Raw genomic sequence first — 27,951 nt, 5'->3', positions numbered from 1 at the left:
TATCAAGGGGTCAAGTCGTCTTATTAAACGTATTCGGGTTTATCGGTATTCGGGTGCCATGCTTCGGACGGAGAAGATGTATCTGAGACTCGCGTGTGTAGCTGTCCTGTTCTTGGCCGCGACTGCTGAGGTCGCTAACCATGAGCCGTGTAATGAGTGTGAGTATTTAAAATAAGTTCCTAGGAGTTTCCTGTCGCATGTGTTTGCCTAAGTCCGCTCACGCGATGCACCGGCACGCATGCAATTTGCATATTGTCGCATCTAAATACACGCACACTGATCGCGAAGACTGCAGCGAGTTAATTCATATGTGGATAAGGAACATGAAAACACGTGCGACATGAAAAGAACAACTCTAAATAAAACTAAATTTGAGTCTGACTACTGCCGGATGACAATAGGATTGATTGTCGCATTGCTCACGGCAGTTATGAGTTTTCATATTAAATCGTGACGCGTGGCAATCACCATTTTTTCATTCAACGTTTCTTTCACAAAAATCTCATAAAAATGTTTCTCAAATACTACACTTTTGTAGTTGAGTTTTTACTTATACTCAACGTTATTGGCATTTTATGAGAATACTTCAATAGCATACCTTTATTTATTGAAATCATATAAAAGTAACGATAAAAAATCTATATCTTGTAATAACTGTTGCGTGTGTTTTTTCTTCGAGTTTCTATCATACTTTCAAGTTCTTTCTGTTTGATCATCAACCACCTGCATTTGCTTTACATTCCAGTATCACCAGACGCCCTGAACTCTTGCACCGTGTCGCAGGTCCGAATAACCCCATGCGCTAACCCGAAAGCCTGCAGCCTCGTGAAGGGCACAACTGCCTTCATCGACTTCGACTTCACGCCCAGTGAGTCCATTTGAAAGGTAGTAGAATTAGGTTCGACCGGAGGTACCACCGCCACACGTATTTCAAGCGTGAAGTAGGTTTATTGTTTTATTGTTTAACCTAACGATTAAGCAGACGTGTTACCTGATGTAAAGTACTCAACGCCGCCTATGGACATTTGCAACACCAGAGAAGTCGCCAATGCATCGCCGGCTTTGAAGGAGAGCACTTTTTGCACCTTTTTTGAAGAGTCATAGCGCTCCGGGAATACCACAGGAGGAAGCTCATTCAAACCAAACCGTGGAGGACCGCCACGAGTCCAGCTGATGTGGATGGAACTTCATCCTTCGGCGAGTGGTGCGATGGAGGAATGGTACTACGTTACCAGGTCAAGTTCTTCGGAACACTCACCATTGTAAAGCGTGAAGTAGTTTTTGCGTTTTGGTACAAGAGTGTGGATGCTGGCTAAGTTACATGCTAACAGACGACAGTCTTAATCCTCAGAAGTGGCAACACATCTATGATCGACTTCGGGTAGAGCCACTGAACATTCGGGTAGAGAACATATGGAATTAGTTCAGATATCCATGGGTGGAAATGAACACTCATGGTCAGGTGGACTCCATGCCCTTTTAATTATTAATCTTGCAAAAACAAAAGTTTATGAAGTGTGTTATTTATTTATTTATTTGGAACACTTACAGCTTGCTTAGACTAACATAAATATACACTCTTATAGAAAAGGAAAGCCGATTACAAGTTTTCACGTATAGAATAATGTACTAGTAATATATTTATTACCAGTTATAACAGAACGGTAGATACACAGTGAGTAAATAACTCATTAAGTGAGATGAAAATTATGATACATACATTAAACATATTTATAGTTAAAAAACTTTTGAGTCATAACTTCTTTTCGTTTAGAAACAGTTGTGTAAGATAGGTCAATATCACACTCCCGAGTTGCAGCATTTAGACACCTGCTTGCTCTTATGAAGAACGAGTTTTGCCTGTATTTAGTATTACATGAAGGAACATAGAGAGGAGCAGGTACTCTAGAACTCAACTTAGGAACTCTGAATGTGATATTGCCAAGTAATTCTGGTATTCTGGTATTCTGGATCTGGGTTGCCAAGTATTTTTGGTTTTCTTCAACTTCAATTTTAGATAGAACCAAATAAAAACCTATATCCTAGGTTCTCGGTGGCGATAGATAATCTTACCTAAGTTACGTTCTGTTTACAGACTTTTCCGCTTCTAATTTGACAACGGGTCTGTTCTGGGCGAGTTCTACTGGTGACGTTGCATTCGGAGACCTGCACCAGGCCAATGGCTGCGACTACACCGCCTGCCCGGTGGAGAGCGGGAAGTCCCAGGTTCTTAACTACAGCCTGAGGATTGGCTTGAAGCTGCCCACTGTAAGTAAATCAAATGAAATCAAAAATATTTTTCATAATCTATGTTTAGATATTGCTAGTGTATTTATATTTCTAGTTTTCAGCTTGTGTTGGTTACTAACTACCTTGATGAATCTATTAATGAAACATGAAAAAGATACACAGTACAAAAAATAAACGACCAATCCGCTGAATTTCAACCTGGATCCTTTTAGTTCGTTTTCAAAAAGTTTTCGGTTGTCACCGATTTGCAGAACTTTTGCAAAATGACCTTAGACATTGTCTGAGAATTAGAATAGGTTTTGTAAAGCAAACCCATATTTTGACATATGATTACCCAGTAAATCATTTAGGGAATTAAATATTGATAGATTTTCATTTTGCTGCTAATCCAATATTCTTATCGTATAAACATAATAACAATATATAAATACAGACGAATATAATATAACAATAAACAATGATAATTATAATGCGATAAAAATTAATAGAAAAACAAAACTTATCGACTTAAATGAACTCATTAAGGAAGCATATAAACAAGTTATAAAGTAAATGAAAATAAGGATCTGTGTAAGAATTTATGAGAATATTATACCCGTTTCAGTTGCGGTTAGAGATAGGTAATAGTTTCTGATAAGTTGAGTTATGGTTTAGGAATTTAAAAGGAAAGAAGATATAATTAAGTAATTATTAGCTTTAATTGCAATTGTTGGACATAAAATTGTCAGAATCCGGATTTTCCCATATCCATTCCTTAATTGGTGTTCTTCAATTATAAATTCTTTCATTAATTAATTTGGCTGTTTCACATCTTTCTGGTGACCGCGAGATGGGCGCTTTCTGTTTGAACAGAGGCTACTATAATTAATCCTTTCTCTTCCAGAACAAGTATGTGTTTAAATGGAAACTATGGAATTCAGCAAATGACAAGGAGATGTGCTGCTTCAAAACCGCCGTCAGGCTCGTGAAACCAAAAAAATGAAGGTTCTGAATAAAGCTTTATGAATCGAATTTACTTTTCCTTGTTCACCACTTCTTGAAATGGTCATTGGTCATAGTGTTCGACTGAAGATCAGATATCGCCGCTAGCATCGAAGCCGGAGATCTAAAGTATTTAAAGCAAAATATTGCTGAGGTTGGGTTTTTTGGCCGAAAGTAGCCGAAGCCAACACTTCGGTCAGAAGCTACATGGCTGTTTTTATAATATTGACCATGCAATCCATCTAATGGTAAATGTCTATTGCCGCCCATCTGTAATCAACCCCAGATAGGATTAGATTCTTACCTGAGGTCGGCTACGGACACGTGCTACCCTTAAAAACAAAGTTGAACCAATACCTTACAAGCGTCCTTTTACTGATGATTAACTTTGGTTACTTTAATTTTACAAAATAATTAGGGTTAAAAAAATCCCATGAAATATGATTTATATTCACACTTATAAACGCTGTTGAATTTGTGGTTACTGTATCCAATATTCGAAGAGTCTACTAAGTACTTTTAATACAAAAAATCTACCATAACAGATTGCAGATCTCTAAACAATAGCCTTGTTGAGACGTACCAGATAGATTTGATTTAGTGTCGCTGAACGGCTAGGGTTGCCGACTATTAGAAAAAAATATATTGTAGAATAGAAAGTGAGCAAATATTTATAGAAGAAATGTTTTACGGTAGTTATACTTGTTTTGGCACATACGCGAAACTGTTATGTTTTATTTGCCCTGTACCAATTACGTATCATATCGACATTATTGATGTCAGTTCTTGAAGAAGCATGGAATTTACGCAAATATAATTTTTAATGTATAACGTATGTTTTATACCACAAAAGGTGCGCTATATATGAAACTTAAAAGAACAGCGCCATCTATCGACAACATGACAGAAACTCTTTTTTTGTTTCAATGATCTTCATAGATCGACCTTTGAAGATGGATGTACGTTTTTTCATATATGGTTATGGTGGCAACCCTACGCTCTGAAGCCGGTACCGTAATTATGATAGTATTTATTATTCTATGCCGTAATTAGTAATGTCAGCGTATGGTGAAACTTATTATTTACGACAGATCAATTTACACATACTTTCGTTTCCTTTAAATCAAGATTTAATCTCGACAGTCAATGCAGTAGAAAGAGATATTTTATAATTTGCTAGTGGTCAAATATGTTATGATGTTTGAATGAGTTATGATGTCACGAACCTTTGAATGTGGAAGAATCCTTGTAGTTGGACGGTGGTACCGCCACGCCTTTTCTGCCTAACAACAGAAGCGTTCGACGCAAACTGTGTTACGGTTTGAAGGGCGTGCTAAGGCAAACATATACTCGTACGAGGCGTTTTAACTTAGCCCTCGTTCGAAGTTGGAACGCCTAGGAAAATTATATCTTACCACATCCTTCAAACCAGAACACAGCCAACGCTTCACGCTGCTGTTATAAGGCAGAAAAATGGACTCTTAAGAGCTGATGGATGAAAAACTGGAAATTTACATTTGTTCTTATGTAAAATACCAAAAATACTAAATAAACTACCAGATGTTATAGTACCACAGTATTGTCGAACACAAATCGGTCCTTATCGTGTGATCAGCAATTATCTTCGAGATGTAATGCCACTTTCACAGTACCTGATCAGACATCGGAGATCTGCATCTATGAATGGCTTTGATTGTTAGCCTTATTTATCATTTCGGTTTCTAATTGTTTTTCGTTTATTGACGTAGCAATTCAGTCCATCTGATGATAAGTGTTCACCGTCCATGGACACCTGTAATCAATGGTAATTCGATAGAAAACAATGCGTTACTATCCTCGAAAGCTAACTTGTATTGTGCTTGTAGGTAATGCCGCGCATATAAAACATTGTTTATGTAAGACATACATATAGGTTTATGTGGGATTTTTACCGCACTAAAACTCAGGGAAGAATGCCGAGGCAGAACTCCGGGATCTCCAATGGATCACAACCGGAGTTCTTGGAGCGCGATGCCCCTATCGGCTCTGCCCTGGGAAGGGCAGTTTATGCTGGTGTTTACGACGGTATGCGGCCACACATAGCGCCGTCCTTCCTGGGGTTGCTTGCTGGACGGTTCGTGCTCCCCCTTTTGCCGCTCGTAACCCTGGAACGCCCCTGTTAGCCGCCTCTTACGACAGGCAAGGGATAGCGTAGCCCTATTCTAGTCCCGAGACTACAAGACAACCCTAGTATTCAAACTAGAATACTGTAGGTGCTACTAGGTGGCGATGATAACGCAATTGAACCACAAATTCTAAAATCTTTATTATTTAATGTAGTAAAATTTGAAACACAGAACTGAAGATATTGACTTTTTTATAATTAGGACCTACGAGTACTTTACTCGTAGGTCCTAATTATAAAAAAGTACAGGTAGATCATAAAGAATACCCAAATACCCAGTAAATTTAGGGTATCCAGAATACTATATGGTTTCAAGGTGTCAATCTAGAAGTATTATAACAAAAACAAAGGTGCACCTAATATTTAATAAACGTTTAGCTGGAGAAATGTGAAAGCCGTTCACTAGAGGGCGCGGAAGGTCGTTCGCCCTCCGCATTCCGCTCCCTGTTGATTCCTGCATCGAAGCCTTAGGGCACCGTCGTATCTCATTAGAAATGCTATAAAACAATATTCCTAAAGTCCATTACTACCTCGAGATTTTCTACGCTGTGGATTCCATGGACGAAATCAACAAAAATGAGTGGTAGTGAGTGATAAATCGTCTTTTTAGATTTCTTTGTCCCTAATGATATTTTACTTATATAGCTATTACTGCCTTACAACACCTATATAGGTACATAGCTACATGTATCGATTATAGAAAAAGGACTTATTTGTATAAAATCTTCGATCAAAAAGCCGAACGTGTAATGTTTTTAGAGCGAATGTCTACTTCTTTGGCACACCCTATAGTGCATAGGACGTAACGGATTTCAACTTGTTATGAAGTATTGGGTTTGTGCAAGTTGGGTTTTTAATAAACTTCCCTATTTTATGAAACCGTATGAGGTTTGGTTGTCCATTTAACCATCCATCAGCCTTTACAAGTCCACTGCTGGACTACTGCTAGGCTCGACTGCTCCTAGGCTTCCCCTAATCTGCGCCACTCCGACCGGTCTTGAGTCGTCTGAAACCAGCGGTTAGGGTTGTAACAAAGGTTGTAAATATTATACATATAGTTTTTAATGAAGCATAGTATGTAACTAAGGGTACGACAGTAACCTTAACTAGAGTCGAAGGAGCCTACGGACATGTTTTTGTTTCTCGGGCAGACTTGCTTGCTGTACGGGAACTCGAATTTATTACTGATCGACCAACTAACTGTTCTTGTAATGCGCACGCGCTTGTTAGGTATCAACATTTAGTATGAAAATAGGCCGTAAGACACTTTACTTGGCACTTTGATTTTTGCACATACTCGTATGTATGACTAACTGCCCTTACGTGGTAAAGTCATAGGATAAAATTGTGATGTGTTCAAAATCTTTTACGTATTTCAAATTAACTATCACTTGTTCTAGCGGTGAAGTAAAATGTTATGAATAACCATATATGCCTGTGAAATTCCACAACATTCTCAATGAATATAGATATATTAATTTTTTTGTTTTTCTGTGGAAAGTGTCGTTTCAACATCGGATTGATTAGTGCATCGTAGGACCGCGAAAATATACGGTCACTAAGAATCAAATCTTCTGGACAAATTATTTCTCTAATGATTTTGAGTGTTAGGTGTTAGTGTAGGCTCGACTTGGCGGAGGCACTGCCTTGCCTCCAGATACAACAGAAAAATATGATATTCCTACTTGATCTTACAGGGGATCCCTTAGGGTTGGGTAATACCTAAACTATAACAGACCACAAGCAGCACTTCCACATTCATGCCTTTATCAGGTGGACTACATGCCTACTCGTTTATGAATTCAACTCATTATATCGACCACATACTTGTATATCAATTTAATTTCTTTGTAGTGTGCGTAAGGCTCCTAATTATATAAGTTAGGATTAGCTTAGTATTAGGAGAGTTATAATAAATACATCAACCCATCAAGACGCATTTAACTAAGAACCTGCCTGCGACATCACTACATCCTGGCAGGGTCGCCATGTAGCGAAGGAGCAGGCTCTTGTATATTGAGAGGCGTCTTTATAGGTTGAAGTCTTTATTATTACTGTCTTAATACTAAGCTAATCCTAACTTATATAATTACGAGCCTTACGCACACTACATCTATTATAAAATTCTATTCTTTAAATACATACAGTAAAATTATTCCGAATCGCTAACGGTCCCGTCATGGTTACGTTTTGGCAACTTTTACGCGCTTAGTTTAAAACGAATGGCAATCGGCGTCCGTGACGGAACCGAGTAACTGTATACGGTAACGAAATATCCGTATATCTAATGTTATAAAACTGTAATTGAGATGAATGTGGAAGGTGTTTTTTGGAAAAATAACGACGAATTGGAAGCCTTCATTTTTCGACTCGGTTAAAATATTGTTAGTCTGGGTGGCTCGATGAATATGGAATGTAATGATTATGATTATTCATGTTTTAATAAACCTTCAGATGCACATAAATTGTCAGTTACAGCATTTTCTCTTTCCTACCGGATCGGAAGTAGTAGTGTGTATGTGTATTCTTGTGTAAAATTATACTATCTCTGTAAGGAAACTGTAAGAAATAGTAATTTTACCGTAAATAAAGTGTAAACAACAATTTGTGAAACAATTCGTATTTATAATTTTACTTTCCTTCAAAGTATATTGTGAAAAGATTATATAGATGCGCTAGAACCACATAAAAATATTTTATATCACGGCGTGCGTAAATGGACGTTTTACGCACGCTTCGCGTGCGCAAAACCCCCATTTCCGACCCCGTAATATAAAATTTTATACAACACGCGGACGAAAAATGTTTTTCTGACTCGTGTGATTGCAGTCCTCGCCTGCGGCTCGGCCTGCAAACTCGCACTTGTCAGAAAAAAATTTTTCGTCCTCGTATTGTAATGTACTATTTAAAACATCAATTGATTTTCATATAATGTATTTATAACTCTATCGAATAAGTTGGTTGTTCCCCTTATTCTTTCTTCTATAAATTCCCTTAACTCCTACAAATTACCAAATAGCAATTTTATTGATACTAAATTAGTGTCAAGAATGATTGATGATGCTTTACATTCATACTACAGATGTTAAATAAATGGTCTCATTTTTAACAAGAAAATTATACACATTAAATATCGATAGCTATGGATGGATTGAGAGGATATTTCGTTTTTACAAATACCCCAGGGCGGTGACAGACGGACAGATAATTATTTGGTAGCTGGCAACACTTTCTTCGACAATTAATTCACTTTGCCGCGTTTGGTTTGCCGCGGAATTTTTTGACCACAGATTAAAAACTATAGCGTCTGTAGAAATATAAAAAATATAGCGTATAGCTCAGTAAAATTCACGCAAATTGAAGAAATAGTAATAACTTTTCCGTTTTAACAGGAGGATAATGTGTTTTAATATAGCTATACAGTGAACATATAATATGTGGAACATATAATAATATTTGAGTGAACATATAATATTTGGAAGGTGGTAGAACCCTTTGTGGTTCGACTCCGGCGGCACCACCGCCACACCTATTTCTGCCTAATAACAGCAGTGTTAAGCGCTGCTGTGTTCCGGTTTGAAGGGTGTGGTAAGGGAGACAGACTTTTCCGAGGCGTTCCAGCTTAGTCCTCAGGGGTAGCGGCGCATCTGTGGCCGACCTCAGGTAGGAATATCTAATCCTATCTGGGGTTGATTACAGATGTCCATGGGCGGCAGTAGCAACTAGTGGTACGTATTTAATACAATTTGCTTGTTAAATATTTATCCTAATTTAAGTCTTTATAATATTAGGAGAATATAAAAATATATTTGTCTAGCCTGTGTTTGCTTTACTCTATGGCACAGTTAGCACATTTAAACCATATTACTTTCACACTTGCCGTTCGTTTGTTCGTCCGAATGTCCGCTCTCTCCACAACAAATCCTATTATACTCTTGCTAAATACTTGAGCTAGCTAAATATGTATTAGCTTAGTACTCAATTCGCATACATTTCCGTGACTTAGCATACTTATGTTAATCGGCTCAGAATTGCATACATATTATGTAAGATTAGGTACTCTCCTATCTAATTAAACTATACTCGCATTATACTTTGCTCTTATCATAAGCCCATTGCTTTTCCACTTTAAGCGGATTTAGGATAGCCTAATCACTGCCATTTGGCCAGTATGGATGTCTCCATCATGCTAGCCAAGTGTAGAGTCGATGAATTGTTTTTTTTGTCGACGCATGTAGGTTCTTATTTAGGTATAGAAAGATTTTTCAATTAGCAGAAAACTTCCCAGTGATAGATTGAGGTACTGACAGGGGTATTAACTCTACGAATTGGCCAGGGCGATTAACGAAACCCGTGCCCAGCTGTGTGACTTAACATTTGTTCTCCTTTTAAACTTTTAACTTTACCTTTAAGTAGGTATTATACCTTAATTCTTAAATATTTTCCATGTCTTAAATGTATGATCATTTTAAAGTACAGATTACATAACACACCTTAAAAGTCTACACGACCAATCGACGTGGGTAGAAAAATGAGCCAGCTAGACCACCTAAATGGGTTTAGGTAGCATTGTATGGACCTGTTGGCCTTGGGCCTCTTGTTGACATTTGCGAAACGGACTAATACTATGCTGTTTCCTGAATCTCCTTTTAGTCTAACCTAGCTGCACGGTGTTTTGATATGATGGGAAAAGGTCCTGATTTACTGATCGAAGAGCGAAATTTAGGCAAAAGTTTTCTTTTATAACGTAATCACCCATTTAATAAGGATTTCTTGATTATTCACCAAAGTTTGTTAAAAAACTTGTCAATTTTAAAGCAAGTTCCATAAAATTTAGTATGGCTTCCTGGTCTGAAATAATGCGGTAAACTATGAGCGGATGGAGGAAGGAAGGCTGTTGTAGAGCTTTCCTCTAATTTTATTAATATCAAAAGTATTAATTTTATTAATTCCAGTGATACTTCTTAGTCATAATTGCAGAATTCGGCACATTTTTTGCACCATCATCGAAAACCAGCGATATTTGGCGACCGCACTAAAAAACCAATTTGATCTATCTATAAATTCCAGCACACGCATTTCTTTAAACGTGCTATAACGTCTATGCTTAAAATAATAAACATCAATACAAAATCAAATTATATTTCGGATTTTACTCAAATTATTCTTCGATAAGAAACATAAGCACAATACTTTTGTTATCAATAATTATCTGAGACATAGCACAATAATAATTAGAGTTTGTAAAACATTTTGACGTAAAAAAGTAATTACATTCTTAGCTATACTTTTAATGGACTGATTTTGTAAATCACTCGTTGATAAAGGACATTCCGTATATTGTATGAGGATTGTATTTTAAGGACTTTAAACTAATTTAGAATAAGTTGTAATAATGTGATGTTGAAAGACAACGAAAATTTTTCATAAGTTTCATAATAATTTAATTGTTTTTTTCCGAATTTTAGACAAATACATACATAAATAATCAATTGTATTACTATTAATATTTGATTAAGTGACATAAGCTAAGTTATGTAAGTGGTATTAGCAGTAAAAGCAGTGTTCATGACAACTAATTAATTATATCAATTTCATAATAATTTTAACACATATTCCTTTACGCAAGCACGTTATAAAATATTGTTTTGATACGAAGGAAGTAAACAGGTTAAGGTAGATTTCACTGTGGAATTTAATGTATCTTTGTAGATAGCAAATATAATAACTTGATTTATTGTTATCCAAAAATTCAAAAAGAATGCGTTTTTGGACGCAAAAACACTTTAGGTCGGTCTCTACATTTACGGGATACGCCTGGAAATCCCTCACAACGAACCCTTAACCCGTACACGTGTATCATAAATGACACGCATAAAGAAAATATATTAGTACCTACTCGTATTTATGGTCCGACTACTTGTTGCGGTCACCCATCCAAATCTCGGTTGCGACTAACGTTGCTTAACTTTAAATGGTTATGACCTACATGTAGAGTGAAGTTTAAATAAATTTTTAATTTTAGCATACTACAAATTGTCAAATTTCGCTCTTTGGTGGGGGAACTTGGATAGATTGGTTATTAATAATGGACAATAACAAACACGGGTATACTTGGACTCAAACTATAAATTAAAATGGTCATACTATTAAACTTTGTACATTGAACGCATGCAATAGTATGCCAAAGATAACCCGGCTTATATAGGCGATTGTTAAGCATATGATATACATTCATAGATGTAAATACTAGATATATGTAAGTTTGATGTAAATACTCAGTACCGAACAACGAATGAACATCGCACTTTATACTTTAGTTTTATTTTACTCCTCACTTTATTATGGGGAGGTTTTGTAAATGAAAAAAGGATTAAATTTTTAACGTAGTGTTTTGTTTTATTTTTATTTGAAACTGCAGTTTTAAAGTTAATGAAAATTCTGTACTGCGATCTCGGGCTAATTGACGTTTCACTTATTACCAATTGATGATAGGCCGTAGATGACACTTTTTTCTTACCATGTCCGCTCTATTGTTACTAAATCTTATACAAATATAAAATTCTCGTGTCACAATGTTAGTTACCGTACCTACTCCTCCGAAACGGCTTTACCGATTTTCACCAAATTTTATATGCATATTCAGTAGGTCTGAGAATCGACTACTATTTATTTTTCATACCCCTAAGTGATAAGGGTTGATCACCCTTAACACTTTTTTATATATATGGCAACACAAAGTTTGCCGGGTCAGCTAGTAAGTATATAAATTAATGTCTTTGTATGAATATCGATTCGCCCGGTGAAGCTGTACAGGTCGTTAGGACCAACAGTAACTACACAAATCGAAAAAAAAATGAATAGCGATTCATACTTGTATTTGCCACTAATCATTTATGACATTACTAAGGGGATTCGTCCAAATATAGTTATTGTTATACAATTATTCGGTCGGTAATTTTCATAATCTTAACAAAACTTGAACCCGCGACTTACAGATAAAATTTTAAATAATATGAACTAGCAATGTGTACAGTTTTATGAACTGTTAACGTGAGGTCATGTGATAATGTTCAACTTTAAGAGTCAATAGTCTCTATCACAATTTATTTCGTAAGAAAATATGTGGAATTGATAAAGATTTTTGTGGCATATGTAAGTTATCAAAATACATTTATAATCAATTAGTATTTCTAGAATGCTCTCATAGACATCAAAACTTGAAAGGGTGTGGGTATTATAATTTTTTGAGTTAAGTCAAAAATAGCTCAAAATGGATCACTGATGCGTTAACATTGTTTAAAAAAATATAAAGTAAATTTTTAAAAGACTAAACCACTAACTAAAATAAACAATTATAAAATATCATAATAAAAATAGACACAAAGAAATGGCGTGGTCAAATATCGTATTAAATGCATTTAGTAGTGTACCCACTTCCTCTATTACCTTATCAAATATTAATTAATAAAGTAAACAACTACGTGATAGTTGTTTACAAGATCCACTTCTAATTAACGTACATTTCAACGAAACCATTACTATTATTTCTTGTTACTCAGACATAATACACACAAACATTTCATTTATTTAATCGGGAAGTTTATCAAGGGGTCAAGTCGTCTTATTAAACGTATTCGGGTTTATCGGTATTCGGGTGCCATGCTTCGGACGGAGAAGATGTATCTGAGACTCGCGTGTGTAGCTGTCCTGTTCTTGGCCGCGACTGCTGAGGTCGCTAACCATGAGCCGTGTAATGAGTGTGAGTATTTAAAATAAGTTCCTAGGAGTTTCCTGTCGCATGTGTTTGCCTAAGTCCGCTCGCGCGATGCACCGGCACGCATGCAATTTGCATATTGTCGCATCTAAATACACGCACACTGATCGCGAAGACTGCAGCGAGTTAATTCATATGTAGATAAGGAACATGAAAACACGTGCGACATGAAAAGTACCCTAACAACTCTAAATAAAACTAAATTTGAGTCTGACTACTGCCGGATGACAATAGGATTGATTGCCGCATTGCTCACGGCAGTTATGAGTTTTCATAATAAATCGTGGCGCGTGGCAATCACCATTTTTTCATTCAACGTTTCTTTCACAAAAATCTCATAAAAATGTTTCTCAAATACTACACTTTTGTAGTTGAGTTTTTACTTATACTCAACGTTATTGGCATTTTATGAGAATACTTCAATAGCATACCTTTATTTATTGAAATCATATAAAAGTAACGATAAAAAAATCTATATCTTGTAATAACTGTTGCGTGTGTTTTTTCCTCGAGTTTCTATCATACTTTCAAGTTCTTTCTGTTTGATGATCAACCACCTGCATTTGCTTTACATTCCAGTATCACCAGACGCCCTGAACTCTTGCACCGTGTCGCAGGTCCGAATAACCCCATGCGCTAACCCGAAAGCCTGCAGCCTCGTGAAGGGCACAACTGCCTTCATCGACTTCGACTTCACGCCCAGTGAGTCCATTTGAAAGGTAGTAGAATTAGGTTCGACCGGAGGTACCACCGCCACACGTATTTCAAGCGTGAAGTAGGTTTATTTTTTTATTGTTTAACCTAACGATTAAGCAGACGTGTTACCTGATGGAAAGTACTCAACGCCGCCTATGGACATTTGCAACACCAGAGAAGTCGCCAATGCATCGCCGGCTTTGAAGGAGAGCACTTTTTGCACCTTTTTTGAAGAGTCCCAAGTCATAGCGCTCCGGGAATACCACAGGAGGAAGCTCATTCAAACCAAACCGTGGAGGACCGCCACGAGTCCAGCTGATGTGGATGGAACTTCATCCTTCGGCGAGTGGTGCGATGGAGGAATGGTACTACGTTACCAGGTCAAGTTCTTCGGAACACTCACCATTGTAAAGCGTGAAGTAGTTTTTGCGTTTTGGTACAAGAGTGTGGATGCTGGCTAAGTTACATGCTAACAGACGACAGTCTTAATCCTCAGAAGTGGCAACACATCTATGATCGACTTCGGGTAGAGCCACTGAACATTCGGGTAGAGAACATATGGAATTAGTTCAGATATCCATGGGTGGAAATGAACACTCATGGTCAGGTGGACTCCATGCCCTTTTAATTATTAATCTTGCAAAAACAAAAGTTTATGAAGTGTGTTATTTATTTATTTATTTGGAACACTTACAGCTTGCTTAGACTAACATAAATATACACTCTTATAGAAAAGGAAAGCCGATTACAAGTTTTCACGTATAGAATAATGTACTAGTAATATATTTATTACCAGTTATAACAGAACGGTAGATACACAGTGAGTAAATAACTCATTAAGTGAGATGAAAATTATGATACATACATTAAACATATTTATAGTTAAAAAACTTTTGAGTCATAACTTCTTTTCGTTTAGAAACAGTTGTGTAAGATAGGTCAATATCACACTCCCGAGTTGCAGCATTTAGACACCTGCTTGCTCTTATGAAGAACGAGTTTTGCCTGTATTTAGTATTACATGAAGGAACATAGAGAGGAGCAGGTACTCTAGAACTCAACTTAGGAACTCTGAATGTGATATTGCCAAGTAATTCTGGTATTCTGGTATTCTGGATCTGGGTTGCCAAGTATTTTTGGTTTTCTTCAACTTCAATTTTAGATAGAACCAAATAAAAACCTATATCCTAGGTTCTCGGTGGCGATAGATAATCTTACCTAAGTTACGTTCTGTTTACAGACTTTTCCGCTTCTAATTTGACAACGGGTCTGTTCTGGGCGAGTTCTACTGGTGACGTTGCATTCGGAGACCTGCACCAGGCCAATGGCTGCGACTACACCGCCTGCCCGGTGGAGAGCGGGAAGTCCCAGGTTCTTAACTACAGCCTGAGGATTGGCTTGAAGCTGCCCACTGTAAGTAAATCAAATGAAATCAAAAATATTTTTCATAATCTATGTTTAGATATTGCTAGTGTATTTATATTTCTAGTTTTCAGCTTGTGTTGGTTACTAACTACCTTGATGAATCTATTAATGAAACATGAAAAAGATACACAGTACAAAAAATAAACGACCAATCCGCTGAATTTCAACCTGGATCCTTTTAGTTCGTTTTCAAAAAGTTTTCGGTTGTCACCGATTTGCAGAACTTTTGCAAAATGACCTTAGACATTGTCTGAGAATTAGAATAGGTTTTGTAAAGCAAACCCATATTTTGACATATGATTACCCAGTAAATCATTTAGGGAATTAAATATTGATAGATTTTCATTTTGCTGCTAATCCAATATTCTTATCGTATAAACATAATAACAATATATAAATACAGACGAATATAATATAACAATAAACAATGATAATTATAATGCGATAAAAATTAATAGAAAAACAAAACTTATCGACTTAAATGAACTCATTAAGGAAGCATATAAACAAGTTATAAAGTAAATGAAAATAAGGATCTGTGTAAGAATTTATGAGAATATTATACCCGTTTCAGTTGCGGTTAGAGATAGGTAATAGTTTCTGATAAGTTGAGTTATGGTTTAGGAATTTAAAAGGAAAGAAGATATAATTAAGTAATTATTAGCTTTAATTGCAATTGTTGGACATAAAATTGTCAGAATCCGGATTTTCCCATATCCATTCCTTAATTGGTGTTCTTCAATTATAAATTCTTTCATTAATTAATTTGGCTGTTTCACATCTTTCTGGTGACCGCGAGATGGGCGCTTTCTGTTTGAACAGAGGCTACTATAATTAATCCTTTCTCTTCCAGAACAAGTATGTGTTTAAATGGAAACTATGGAATTCAGCAAATGACAAGGAGATGTGCTGCTTCAAAACCGCCGTCAGGCTCGTGAAACCAAAAAAATGAAGGTTCTGAATAAAGCTTTATGAATCGAATTTACTTTTCCTTGTTCACCACTTCTTGAAATGGTCATTGGTCATAGTGTTCGACTGAAGATCAGATATCGCCGCTAGCATCGAAGCCGGAGATCTAAAGTATTTAAAGCAAAATATTGCTGAGGTTGGGTTTTTTGGCCGAAAGTAGCCGAAGCCAACACTTCGGTCAGAAGCTACATGGCTGTTTTTATAATATTGACCATGCAATCCATCTAATGGTAAATGTCTATTGCCGCCCATCTGTAATCAACCCCAGATAGGATTAGATTCTTACCTGAGGTCGGCTACGGACACGTGCTACCCTTAAAAACAAAGTTGAACCAATACCTTACAAGCGTCCTTTTACTGATGATTAACTTTGGTTACTTTAATTTTACAAAATAATTTGGGTTAAAAAAAATCCCATGAAATATGATTTATATTCACACTTATAAACGCTGTTGAATTTGTGGTTACTGTATCCAATATTCGAAGAGTCTACTAAGTACTTTTAATACAAAAAATCTACCATAACAGATTGCAGATCTCTAAACAATAGCCTTGTTGAGACGTACCAGATAGATTTGATTTAGTGTCGCTGAACGGCTAGGGTTGCCGACTATTAGAAAAAAATCTATTGTAGAATAGAAAGTGAGCAAATATTAATAGAAGAAATGTTTTACGGTAGTTATACTTGTTTTGGCACATACGCGAAACTGTTATGTTTTATTTGCCTTGTACCAATTACGTATCATATCGACATTATTGATGTCAGTTCTTGAAGAAGCATGGAATTTACGCAAATATAATTTTTAATGTATAACGTATGTTTTATACCACAAAAGGTGCGCTATATATGAAACTTAAAAGAACAGCGCCATCTATCGACAACATGACAGAAACTCTTTTTTTGTTTCAATGATCTTCATAGATCGACCTTTGAAGATGGATGTACGTTTTTTTATATATGGTTATGGTGGCAACCCTACGCTCTGAAGCCGGTACCGTAATTATGATAGTATTTATTATTCTATGCCGTAATTAGTAATGTCAGCGTATGGTGAAACTTATTATTTACGACAGATCAATTTACACATACTTTCGTTTCCTTTAAATCAAGATTTAATCTCGACAGTCAATGCAGTAGAAAGAGATATTTTATAATTTGCTAGAGGTCAAATATGTTATGATGTTTGAATGAGTTATGATGTCACGAACCTTTGAACGTAGAAGAATCCTTGTGGTTGGACGGTGGTACCGCCACGCCTTTTGTGCCTAACAAAAGAAGCGTTCGACGCAAACTGTGTTACGGTTTGAAGGGCGTGCTAAGGCAAACATATACTCGTACGAGGCGTTTTAACTTAGCCCTCGTTCGAAGTTGGAACGCCTAGGAAAATTATATCTTACCACATCCTTCAAACCAGAACACAGCCAACGCTTCACGCTGCTGTTATAAGGCAGAAAAATGGACTCTTAAGAGCTGATGGATGAAAAACTGGAAATTTACATTTGTTCTTATGTAAAATACCAAAAATACTTAATAAACTACCAGATGTTATAGTACCATAGTATTGTCGAACACAAATCGGTCCTTATCGTGTGATCAGCAATTATCTTCGAGATGTAATGCCACTTTCACAGTACCTGATCAGACATCGGAGATCTGCATCTATGAATGGCTTTGATTGTTAGCCTTATTTATAATTTTGGTTTCTAATTGTTTTTTGTTTATTGACGTAGCAATTCAGTCCATCTGATGATAAGTGTTCACCGTCCATGGACACCTGTAATCAATGGTAATTCAATAGAAAACAATGCGTTACTATCCTCGAAAGCTAACTTGTATTGTGGTTGTAGGTAATGCCGCGCATATAAAACATTGTTTATGTAAGACATACATACATATAGGTTTATGTGGGATTTTTACCGCACTAAAACTCAGGGAAGAATGCCGAGGCGGAACTCCGGGATCTCCAATGGATCACAACCGGAGTTCTTGGAGCGCGATGCCCCTATCGGCTCTGCCCTGGGAAGGGCAGTTTATGCTGGTGTTTACGACGGTATGCGGCCACACATAGCGCCGTCCTTCCTGGGGTTGCTTGCTGGACGGTTCGTGCTCCCCCTTTTGCCGCTCGTAACCCTGGAACGCCCCTGTTAGCCGCCTCTTACGACAGGCAAGGGATAGCGTAGCCCTATTCTAGTCCCGAGACTTTGAAAGAATTTGACGAGACGAGAATTTGAAACACAGAACTGAAGATATTGTAAAGTACTCGTAGGTCCTAATTATAAAAAAGTACAGGTAGATCATAAAGAATACCCAAATACCCAGTAAATTTAGGGTATCCAGAATACTATATGGTTTCAAGGTGTCAATCTAGAAGTATTATAACAAAAACAAAGGTTCACCTAGTATTTAATAAACGTTTAGCTGGAAAAATGTGAAAGCCGTTCACTAGAGGGCGCGGAAGGTCGTTCGCCCTCCGCATTCCGCTCCCTGTTGATTCCTGCATCGAAGCCTTAGGGCACCGTCGTATCTCATTAGAAATGCTATAAAACAATATTCCTAAAGTCCATTACTACCTCGAGATTTTCTACGCTGTGGATTCCATGGACGAAATCAACAAAAATGAGTGGTAGTGAGTGATAAATCGTCTTTTTAGATTTCTTTGTCCCTAATGATATTTTACTTATATAGCTATTACTGCCTTACAACACCTATATAGGTACATAGCTACATGTATCGATTATAGAAAAAGGACTTATTTGTATAAAATCTTCGATCAAAAAGCCGAACGTGTAATGTTTTTAGAGCGAATGTCTACTTCTTTGGCACACCCTATAGTGCATAGGACGTAACGGATTTCAACTTGTTATGAAGTATTGGGTTTGTGCAAGTTGGGTTTTTAATAAACTTCCCTATTTTATGAAACCGTATGAGGTTTGGTTGTCCATTTAACCATCCATCAGCCTTTACAAGTCCACTGCTGGACTACTGCTAGGCTCGACTGCTCCTAGGCTTGCCCTAATCTGCGCCACTCCGACCGGTCTTGAGTCGTCTGAAACCAGCGGTTAGGGTTGTAACAAAGGTTGTAAATATTATACATATAGTTTTTAATGAAGCATAGTATGTAACTAAGGGTACGACAGTAACCTTAACTAGAGTCGAAGGAGCCTACGGACATGTTTTTGTTTCTCGGGCAGACTTGCTTGCTGTACGGGAACTCGAATTTATTACTGATCGACCAACTAACTGTTCTTGTAATGCGCACGCGCTTGTTAGGTATCAACATTTAGTATGAAAATAGGCCGTAAGACACTTTACTTGGCACTTTGATTTTTGCACATACTCGTATGTATGACTAACTGCCCTTACGTGGTAAAGTCATAGGATAAAATTGTGATGTGTTCAAAATCTTTTACGTATTTCAAATTAACTATCACTTGTTCTAGCGGTGAAGTAAAATGTTATGAATAACCATATATGCCTGTGAAATTCCACAACATTCTCAATGAATATAGATATATTAATTTTTTTGTTTTTCTGTGGAAAGTGTCGTTTCAACATCGGATTGATTAGTGCATCGTAGGACCGCGAAAATATACGGTCACTAAGAATCAAATCTTCTGGACAAATTATTTCTCTAATGATTTTGAGTGTTAGGTGTTAGTGTAGGCTCGACTTGGCGGAGGCACTGCCTTGCCTCCAGATACAACAGAAAAATATGATATTCCTACTTGATCTTACAGGGGATCCCTTAGGGTTGGGTAATACCTAAACTATAACAGACCACAAGCAGCACTTCCACATTCATGCCTTTATCAGGTGGACTACATGCCTACTCGTTTATGAATTCAACTCATTATATCGACCACATACTTGTATATCAATTTAATTTCTTTGTAGTGTGCGTAAGGCTCCTAATTATATAAGTTAGGATTAGCTTAGTATTAGGAGAGTTATAATAAATACATCCATACATACAATAATGTACTATTTAAAACATCAATTGATTTTCATATAATGTATTTATAACTCTATCGAATAAGTTGGTTGTTCCCCTTATTCTTTCTTCTATAAATTCACTTAACTCCTACAAATTACCAAATAGCAATTTTATTGATACTAAATTAGTGTCAAGAATGATTGATGATGCTTTACATTCATACTACAGATGTTAAATAAATGGTCTCATTTTTAACAAGAAAATTATACACATTAAAAATCGATAACTATGGATGGATTGAGAGGTTATTTCGTTTTTACAAATACCCCAGGGCGGTGACAGACGGACAGATAATTATTTGCTAGCTGGCAACACTTTCTTCGACAATTAATTCACTTTGCCGCGTTTGGTTTGCTGCGGAATTTTTTGACCACAGATTAAAAACTATAGCGTCTGTAGAAATATAAAAAATATAGCGTATAGCGCAGTTAAATTTACGCAAATTGAAGAAATAGTAATAACTTTTCCGTTTTAACAGGAGGATAATGTGTTTTAATATAGCTATACAGTGAACATATAATATGTATCGATAGGAAAGGAAATGTATCGTCAAGAAGAAAATTGAACTTAACCGATTGAAAGGTTTTAACAATATCAATGATTTATCTCATAAAATATTTAAAACCAGCAAAAAACTGCGCATTACTCATCATCATCATCATCATCATCATCATCAACCCATTACTGTCCCACTGCTGGGCACGGGTCTCCTCTCAGAATGAGAAGGATTAGGCCATAGTCCACTGCGCTGGCCAAGTGCGTATTGGTAGACTTCACATACCTTTAAGATTTTTTTTTTAAATCTCTCAGGTATGCAGGTTTCCTCACGATGTTTTCCTTCACCGTTTAAGCAAGTGATAATTAATTTCTATATGCGCGCATTACTAATCGTTCAAAAACATATAGGTACCTAACGGTTGCTAAAATATATTCCGTTACTTTTACAGATTTCAAAAATAAGGAAGATGTTCGGCTGTACCTATGTATTTTACGTAGGTACTCACCTACGTGTATACCTACGTAAAATACATACAATACGTATCTATATAGCAACTAGTGGTACGTATTTAATACAATTTGCTTGTTAAATATTTATTCTAATTTAAGTCTTTATAATATTAGGAGAATATAAAAATAGATTTGTCTAGCCTGTGTTTGCTTTACTCAATGGCACAGTTAGCACATTTAAACCATATTACTTTCACACTTGCCGTTCGTTTGTTCGTCCGAATGTCCGCTCTCTCCACAACAAATCCTATTATACTCTTGCTAAATACTTGAGCTAGCTAAATATGTATTAGCTTAGTACTCAATTCGCATACATTTCCGTGACTTAGTATACTTATGTTAATCGGCTTAGAATTGCATACATATTATGTAAGATTAGGTACTCTCCTATCTAATTAAACTATACTCGCATTATACTTTGCTCTTATCATAAGCCCATTGCTTTTCCACTTTAAGCGGATTTAGGATAGCCTAATCACTGTCATTTGGCCAGTATGGATGTCTCCATCATTCTAGCCAAGTGTAGAGTCGATGAATTGTTTTTTTTTGTCGACGCATGTAGGTTCTTATTTAGGTATAGAAAGATTTTTCAATTAGCAGAAAACTTCCCAGTTATAGATTGAGGTACTGACAGGGGTATTAACTCTACGAATTGGCCAGGGCGATTAACGAGACCCGTGCCCAGCTGTGTGACTTAACATTTGTTCTCCTTTTAAACTTTTAACTTTACCTTTAAGTAGGTATTATACCTTAATTCTTAAATATTTTCCATGTCTTAAATGTATGATCATTTTAAAGTACAGATTACATAACACACCTTAAAAGTCTACACGACCACTCGACGTGGGTAGAAAAATGAGCCAGCTAGACCACCTAAATGGGTTTAGGTAGCATTGTATGGACCTGTTGGCCATGGGCCTCTTGTTGACATTTGCGAAACGGACTAATACTATGCTGTTTCCTGAATCTCCTTTTAGTCTAACCTAGCTGCGCGGTGTTTTGATATGATGGGAAAAGGTCCTGATATACTGATCGAAGAGCGAAATTTAGGCAAAAGTTTTCTTTTATAACGGAATCACCCATTTAATAAGGATTTCTTGATTATTCACCAAAGTTTGTTAAAAAACTTGTCAATTTTGAAGCAAGCTCCATAAAATTTAGTATGGCTTCCTGGTCTGAAATAATGCGGTAAACTAAGATGAGATAGGAATAGGGGATCGAACGATGTATTATATTATGTTATAGTTAAATTAACGCGTACGAAGTCTCTGACTAGAAAATAATAATGTAGTTACGTAGTAAGGCTAACATAGTCGGTAGCCACCGTGCTCGTGCCATATGGCAGACAGCTTGACGCAGGGTCAACCAGAGGTCTACTAGTCCGAAAATATCTTGCTTGCCGTTTTTATTTCATTCTACGGTTGAATAATCACATAACTTAAAAATGTTACAGAGAGATTTTATTCATTTTACGTATCTATTTCAATTCTAGAAAAACATAAATTTGGATTACAAGCAGTGATAGCCTAATGGTTAAGAAACTCGACCTCTCGATCGAGGGGTCCGACGTTCAAATCTCAGGCACGCACCTCCGATTTGTCAAAGTAATACGCATATTAGAAATTAATGATCACTTGCTTAAACGGTGAAGGAAAACATCGCGAGGAACCCTACATACCTGAGAGATTTATAAAAAAAATCTCAAAGGTATGTGAAGTCTGCCAATACGTACTTGGCCAGCGCAGTGGACTATGGCCTAATCCTTCTCATCCTGAGAGGAGACTAGTGCCTAGCAGTGGGACAACAATGGGTTGATGATGATGATGATAAGAAATTTGGAAGCTTACTTAAAAACTTAATTTAAAATTAAATTCATATTCAATGTTACTAATAGGTATTTACGATTATAATAAGAAAAGAATGCAAATTGATACAAAATTGTAGGATTAATTTGAATATAACTTAAAATTGTTTTAGGCCTCGTAAGTGGCTATCTATTGTCATCTTAGTCGAATTATGATGATGTGCCTAGTTTTTTTTATAGTAATTTAAAATGCTTATTCACTGAAGAACTCGACAATCGATTAAATCATATTAAAACTAGTGTTCCAATTTCCAAAATGGGATCACAATAGCAATGTCAGAACAACTTGCGTATATAGCCTTCGGTATTATGAATCAGCTGAGCGGTACGACGCACAATGTAACACACATGGACTCTAAGGTCGGTAGCCACAGACTTCTAGACAGACTTATTATCTAGGATTATATAACACATTTTATTGTAGATATACAACATGTGTTGCTCTTAATTGGCGTTTTAATTATTTACTAAAAATAGTCATATTTCAAACTTTACGGAAAAATTGGTTATGATTGGTGAGGAACGTGACTCTACCAGGTAAGTGGTTCATTAGTAATATACCAATTGAACCACAATGTTATTAAATTTAAAAAAATATGCATATATTTTTGACTTATGTGTTTTAAAAAGCGATTTTAATTTCAGTTTTGTTCAATTAAACATAAATTATTTTTCTTATCTATTATAGCTTATATGTATACCTACGACCATTGAAGCTTTAGAGAAGACTAAAGAAACCACTGAAAGGTCAGTAATACACAACACACGATCTTATAAGTGTAATCAGGTACATTCCCTGCCGCGGGCTAGCCTCGTCATTACCCAACACCAAACATGAGGATGAGAAAGTACGTACTTAATAGAAAGGTTAACGGGAGGATCGACTTATTGGACGGAGGGTAGGGTGCGAGTTCGGGCGGAAAATAATTGTTTGGGACAAGCATTCGAGTGTACTTCCGCCTGGGAGTATATTGTTTTAATTTTGTGTGAAAACGTAACATTCAGTTCAGCTGCTTTTATGAGTAGATCCAGATTAATATATCGCGGTGTAAGAGTCAGATGAACGTATCTACATTTTGTCAATTTTACAAGAGAGCAAAAATAGTGTGAAAATTCGCCACTTCAAACTTTACCAGATCATTAATAGAGACAATATATTCATTATTTTTATTCAATATTTTTATTTCAACAGTAGTTGAAATAAAAATATTGAATATGGCGTTACGTCGTTTTGCCATTTCATAAAAGACTACATTGTGGACCGTTTTGTGAAAAAGAAACCAATTTTTGGTTTTTTGTACATACGTTCATCTGATTCTTACACCGCGATATACTACATTAAAGGTATAAAATCCCTCTTCAAATTTCGTACTAAGAGGAGCCTAGAAAATAAGCATAAACTTTACTACATTTAAAAAACACACACACCGATTGCAGAGTTTGCAAGTAATTATTTCAGTTAATAAATAAATAAATTGGATATCTTAATATACGATGTTATTGGAAATCTAACAATCGCCCGTCATTTTTCATCAATATATAAAATGCTTTGCCTACCAAAGATCGAAGTTGTACATTTCCCGCCTACTACTGCCAAATTTTGACGTTTGGTATAAAAAAGGTAGATCAATTATTAATAAAAGTGCGTATAATAAACGTGCTCGCAGTACTACCATACCCTTACCGTGATTACAGCTGAAGACGAATGGCTTTCCAATAGTTACGATTCAATTGCTTTTTTTAATCCAACGTGCTATTGTGACTTTTATTGCTGTAGGGCCTAATCTAGCGTTTCATCGCTTTTTTGACCCACTGTAGTTAAGTGAGATGTACATTTTTTGTTACGAACGATGCTTGCCGAATACTTTAAAAATACTACAAATAAACAACATTGAATAGGTATCGGCTTGGGTTTAAAACCGCCATTTTTTGACATATGATATTCTATAACAAAATACCAATACTTTAAAAAGTATATAAGGTAGTATTATTATATAGGTACTAAGTAGATTAGAAAAAGTGTCATGGGCGATAAAAATCTGTTTTCTTAACAATCTGTGTCGGCTATTCTTTTTTTTCTTTTTTATATTAGAACCTGACGATAAAGCAGACGTGCTACCTGATGGAAAGTAGTTAACATCGCCTATGGACATTTGCAACACCAGAGGAGTCGCCAATGCATCGCCGGCTTTGAAGGAGAGCTCTTTTTGCACCTTTTTTGAAGAGCCCCATGTCATAGCGCTCCGGGAATACCTCGGGAGGAAGCTCATTCCACATCTTACACGTCCGTGGCAAGAACGTCCGTGCAAACCGAACCGTGGAGGACCGCCACGAGTCCAGTTGGTGTGGATGGAACTTCATCCTTCGAAATCTTATTCTTACTAATACTTATGCCCTGTTTGGTAATCTTTCACTAAAATTACAGAACTCCGTACAACTTGAAAATATTAGGTACTTATAAAATTCTTGAGAAAACAGTTCTTATAAAAATGCTGCAACTGATAGATACATAGATGCTAGCAGATACTGTCGCAATCTCAATCCTTAGATAAAGTGCCTTTAATACGATTATTAGGTTATATTAACAGTTTAGTTTCTTGCCGTGTGTCAACTCCAATAATAAACATCATTAATTTCAGCCAGTACTTGAGATAATACCGGGAAATGGAAAGTTATTTCAAAATGGCGGAACTATTACTAAGTAACTACTGTGATTACGGAATGATAGCTATTAAATAATTTCATTTGCAATTTAATACGTTAGATGTTATGTGCATTTATCGGATGGGCGGAATAGAGGTTTATGTTTGTTTACGTCAGGTTGTTAACTTGGTGCCTATTTCCTATTGAAAGTTATGCTAAAGATAGCTGAACTATTCATGGTTTAGTTAACTCCGCCACACCTAATTCTTTGTTTTAACTACCGTAGAAAGGTCCTATTATTTTTTTAAACACTAATTTACCTGAGAACCTGATGCTCTCATTTCCAGATTTCATTTTCAATTTGGTTATAAAGTATGCAACACACTATAGTAGGCTGTAAATAATGAAACTAAGAAATAATAAATACATATATTAAAAAGCAATTAAATGCATTGATTTAATTTATTTGGTGATTCGGTGACTCACATATTTATCCGCGTAGAGTTAAACCGGTAAGCTTAAGACAAAATCATCAATGGATATCGGTTAACCGGATAGTTATCCGGTTTTTCCTTATATCCTAATATCCGTATATCCTTATATCTTTATATCCTTTGTTTTCGAATTATAAAGGCTGAGAGCGAGATTGAGAGAGAGATTCGTAAAGTATGTAAGTAGTATGTATGATATTATCAATATGATGTTCCATTTTAAAATTGAATATTGTTTGTTCACTAAAGAGTAGAATGTTGTACTAAAGAGAATTTAATTGGTACCTAAATATAGAATGGCTGCCCTCCTGGCAGGTGGTAGTAGTAGGTAATTGATACGAAGTTACGAAGAATTGAATGGAGATCGGTTCCAAACGCGACTCAACAATCTTTCTGAAAAAGTATCTTTGCATTCAAGTTTCACAAAAAGATAAGCCTGCTAAATTTCTTGTCGTATCTTCTAAGCTGCAGTCGCATTCCGATCCGGTAAAAAATGGCAATAAAAAGTAGTTATTTACTTTTCTTTTCTCTTGCGTTCCGATAAATCTATATAAAATCAATACATTTTTTTTTCAAAGTATTAAAATGAAAATAAATTCTAAATAATAATGTATTATTAAAAAGATAATAAATTATAGGCAAAACATACAACCATAAACCAGAACAATATTTAATGGAACAACAATTTTACACACAATAAGGATTTCCTACAACCTTAATCAAATCCACAACCAATTCACAACACCACCACCCTATTTTTTTTTATAATATAGTTGTAGCAGACTAGTATGAAGTTCATTTGATAGTATGTGGCTACTGCCGCCCATGGAGATCTGTAATCAACCCTAGATAGGATTAGATATTCCTACCTGAGGTCGGCCACAGATGCGCCGCTACCCCTGAGGACTCAGCTGAATCGCCTCGGAAAAGTATGTCTCCCTTACCACACCCTTCAAACGGAACAAAGCAGCGCCTAACACTGCTGTTATTAGATAGAAATAGGTGTGGCCGTGGTGCCGCCGGAGTCGAATCACAAAGGGTTCTACCACCTTCACAAACTATTCAATCCCTATCTTCTATATATTATTATAATCATTATCAAGATTGTCGACATTGCCTCTTTCTATTATGCCAGCATTGTATGCAACCTAGCAGACACAGTAGTGACATCTAGATAGTTTTCGATTCATAACATTATTGAAGTCACCTATTATTACCCATGTGATCAAAGTAAAATAGACCCATGCTATTCGGCTAGATTCGGTTACCTTCAGCTATACATAGTCCGCGTAAAACTGCTAGTCCGCTCTGAATATAGAAATAAATCGCGTCGCCATAGCAAATTGTATGACTACACCTGCTCCCAACAACTTCAGAGCGGACTAGCATTTTGGCGTGACTATACCAGCCTTCTCTAACAACCAGTTCATAAAATTGAATATGGCAGACTAATAGAAACGAGAGTCATTACATCAATGATAATAACTTTGAATAATTATTTCTCCAACAACAATCATGATCACTCGTCATAAGGCGCTTTGTGTCATATTAATATGTGGTATGGTGACCATGTTTTTATGAATAATTTATTTGTAATTTTATTAACTCTTAATATTAAACGTTATATTTTATGAAATAAGAATAGCAAACGACGTTGTAGCATATAAGGCTTAGACAATAGGTTTTGT

The 27,951-nt window shown here is 36.2% G+C and overlaps 2 protein-coding genes across 2 annotated transcripts; both read left to right on the top strand.

The window, feature by feature from the left end:
• The first annotated feature begins 8 nt into the window (after window positions 1-8).
• On the top strand, window positions 9-3,261 carry LOC140742775 (MD-2-related lipid-recognition protein-like). The gene is made up of 4 exons (XM_073073775.1): window positions 9-158; window positions 746-868; window positions 2,096-2,268; window positions 3,134-3,261. The coding sequence occupies exons 1-4, from the start codon at window positions 59-61 to the stop codon at window positions 3,230-3,232; spliced, it is 495 nt and encodes a 164-aa protein (XP_072929876.1). The 5' UTR covers window positions 9-58; the 3' UTR covers window positions 3,233-3,261.
• Window positions 3,262-13,007: 9,746 nt separating this feature from the next.
• Window positions 13,008-16,274, top strand: LOC140742768 (MD-2-related lipid-recognition protein-like). Its single transcript, XM_073073762.1, has 4 exons — window positions 13,008-13,157; window positions 13,752-13,874; window positions 15,109-15,281; window positions 16,147-16,274. Exons 1-4 carry the CDS (start codon window positions 13,058-13,060, stop codon window positions 16,243-16,245), a joined length of 495 nt encoding a protein of 164 aa, XP_072929863.1. The 5' UTR covers window positions 13,008-13,057; the 3' UTR covers window positions 16,246-16,274.
• The last annotated feature ends 11,677 nt before the right edge of the window (window positions 16,275-27,951 follow it).

The sequence above is a fragment of the Epargyreus clarus genome, unplaced genomic scaffold, assembly GCF_041222505.1.
Source record: "Epargyreus clarus isolate Ecla_fem2 unplaced genomic scaffold, WU_Ecla_fem_2.2 ptg000001l, whole genome shotgun sequence".
Lineage (NCBI taxonomy): Eukaryota > Metazoa > Arthropoda > Insecta > Lepidoptera > Hesperiidae > Epargyreus > Epargyreus clarus.
Note: the sequence above shows the minus strand (reverse complement) of the source record. Positions and strands in the feature narration are given on the sequence as shown.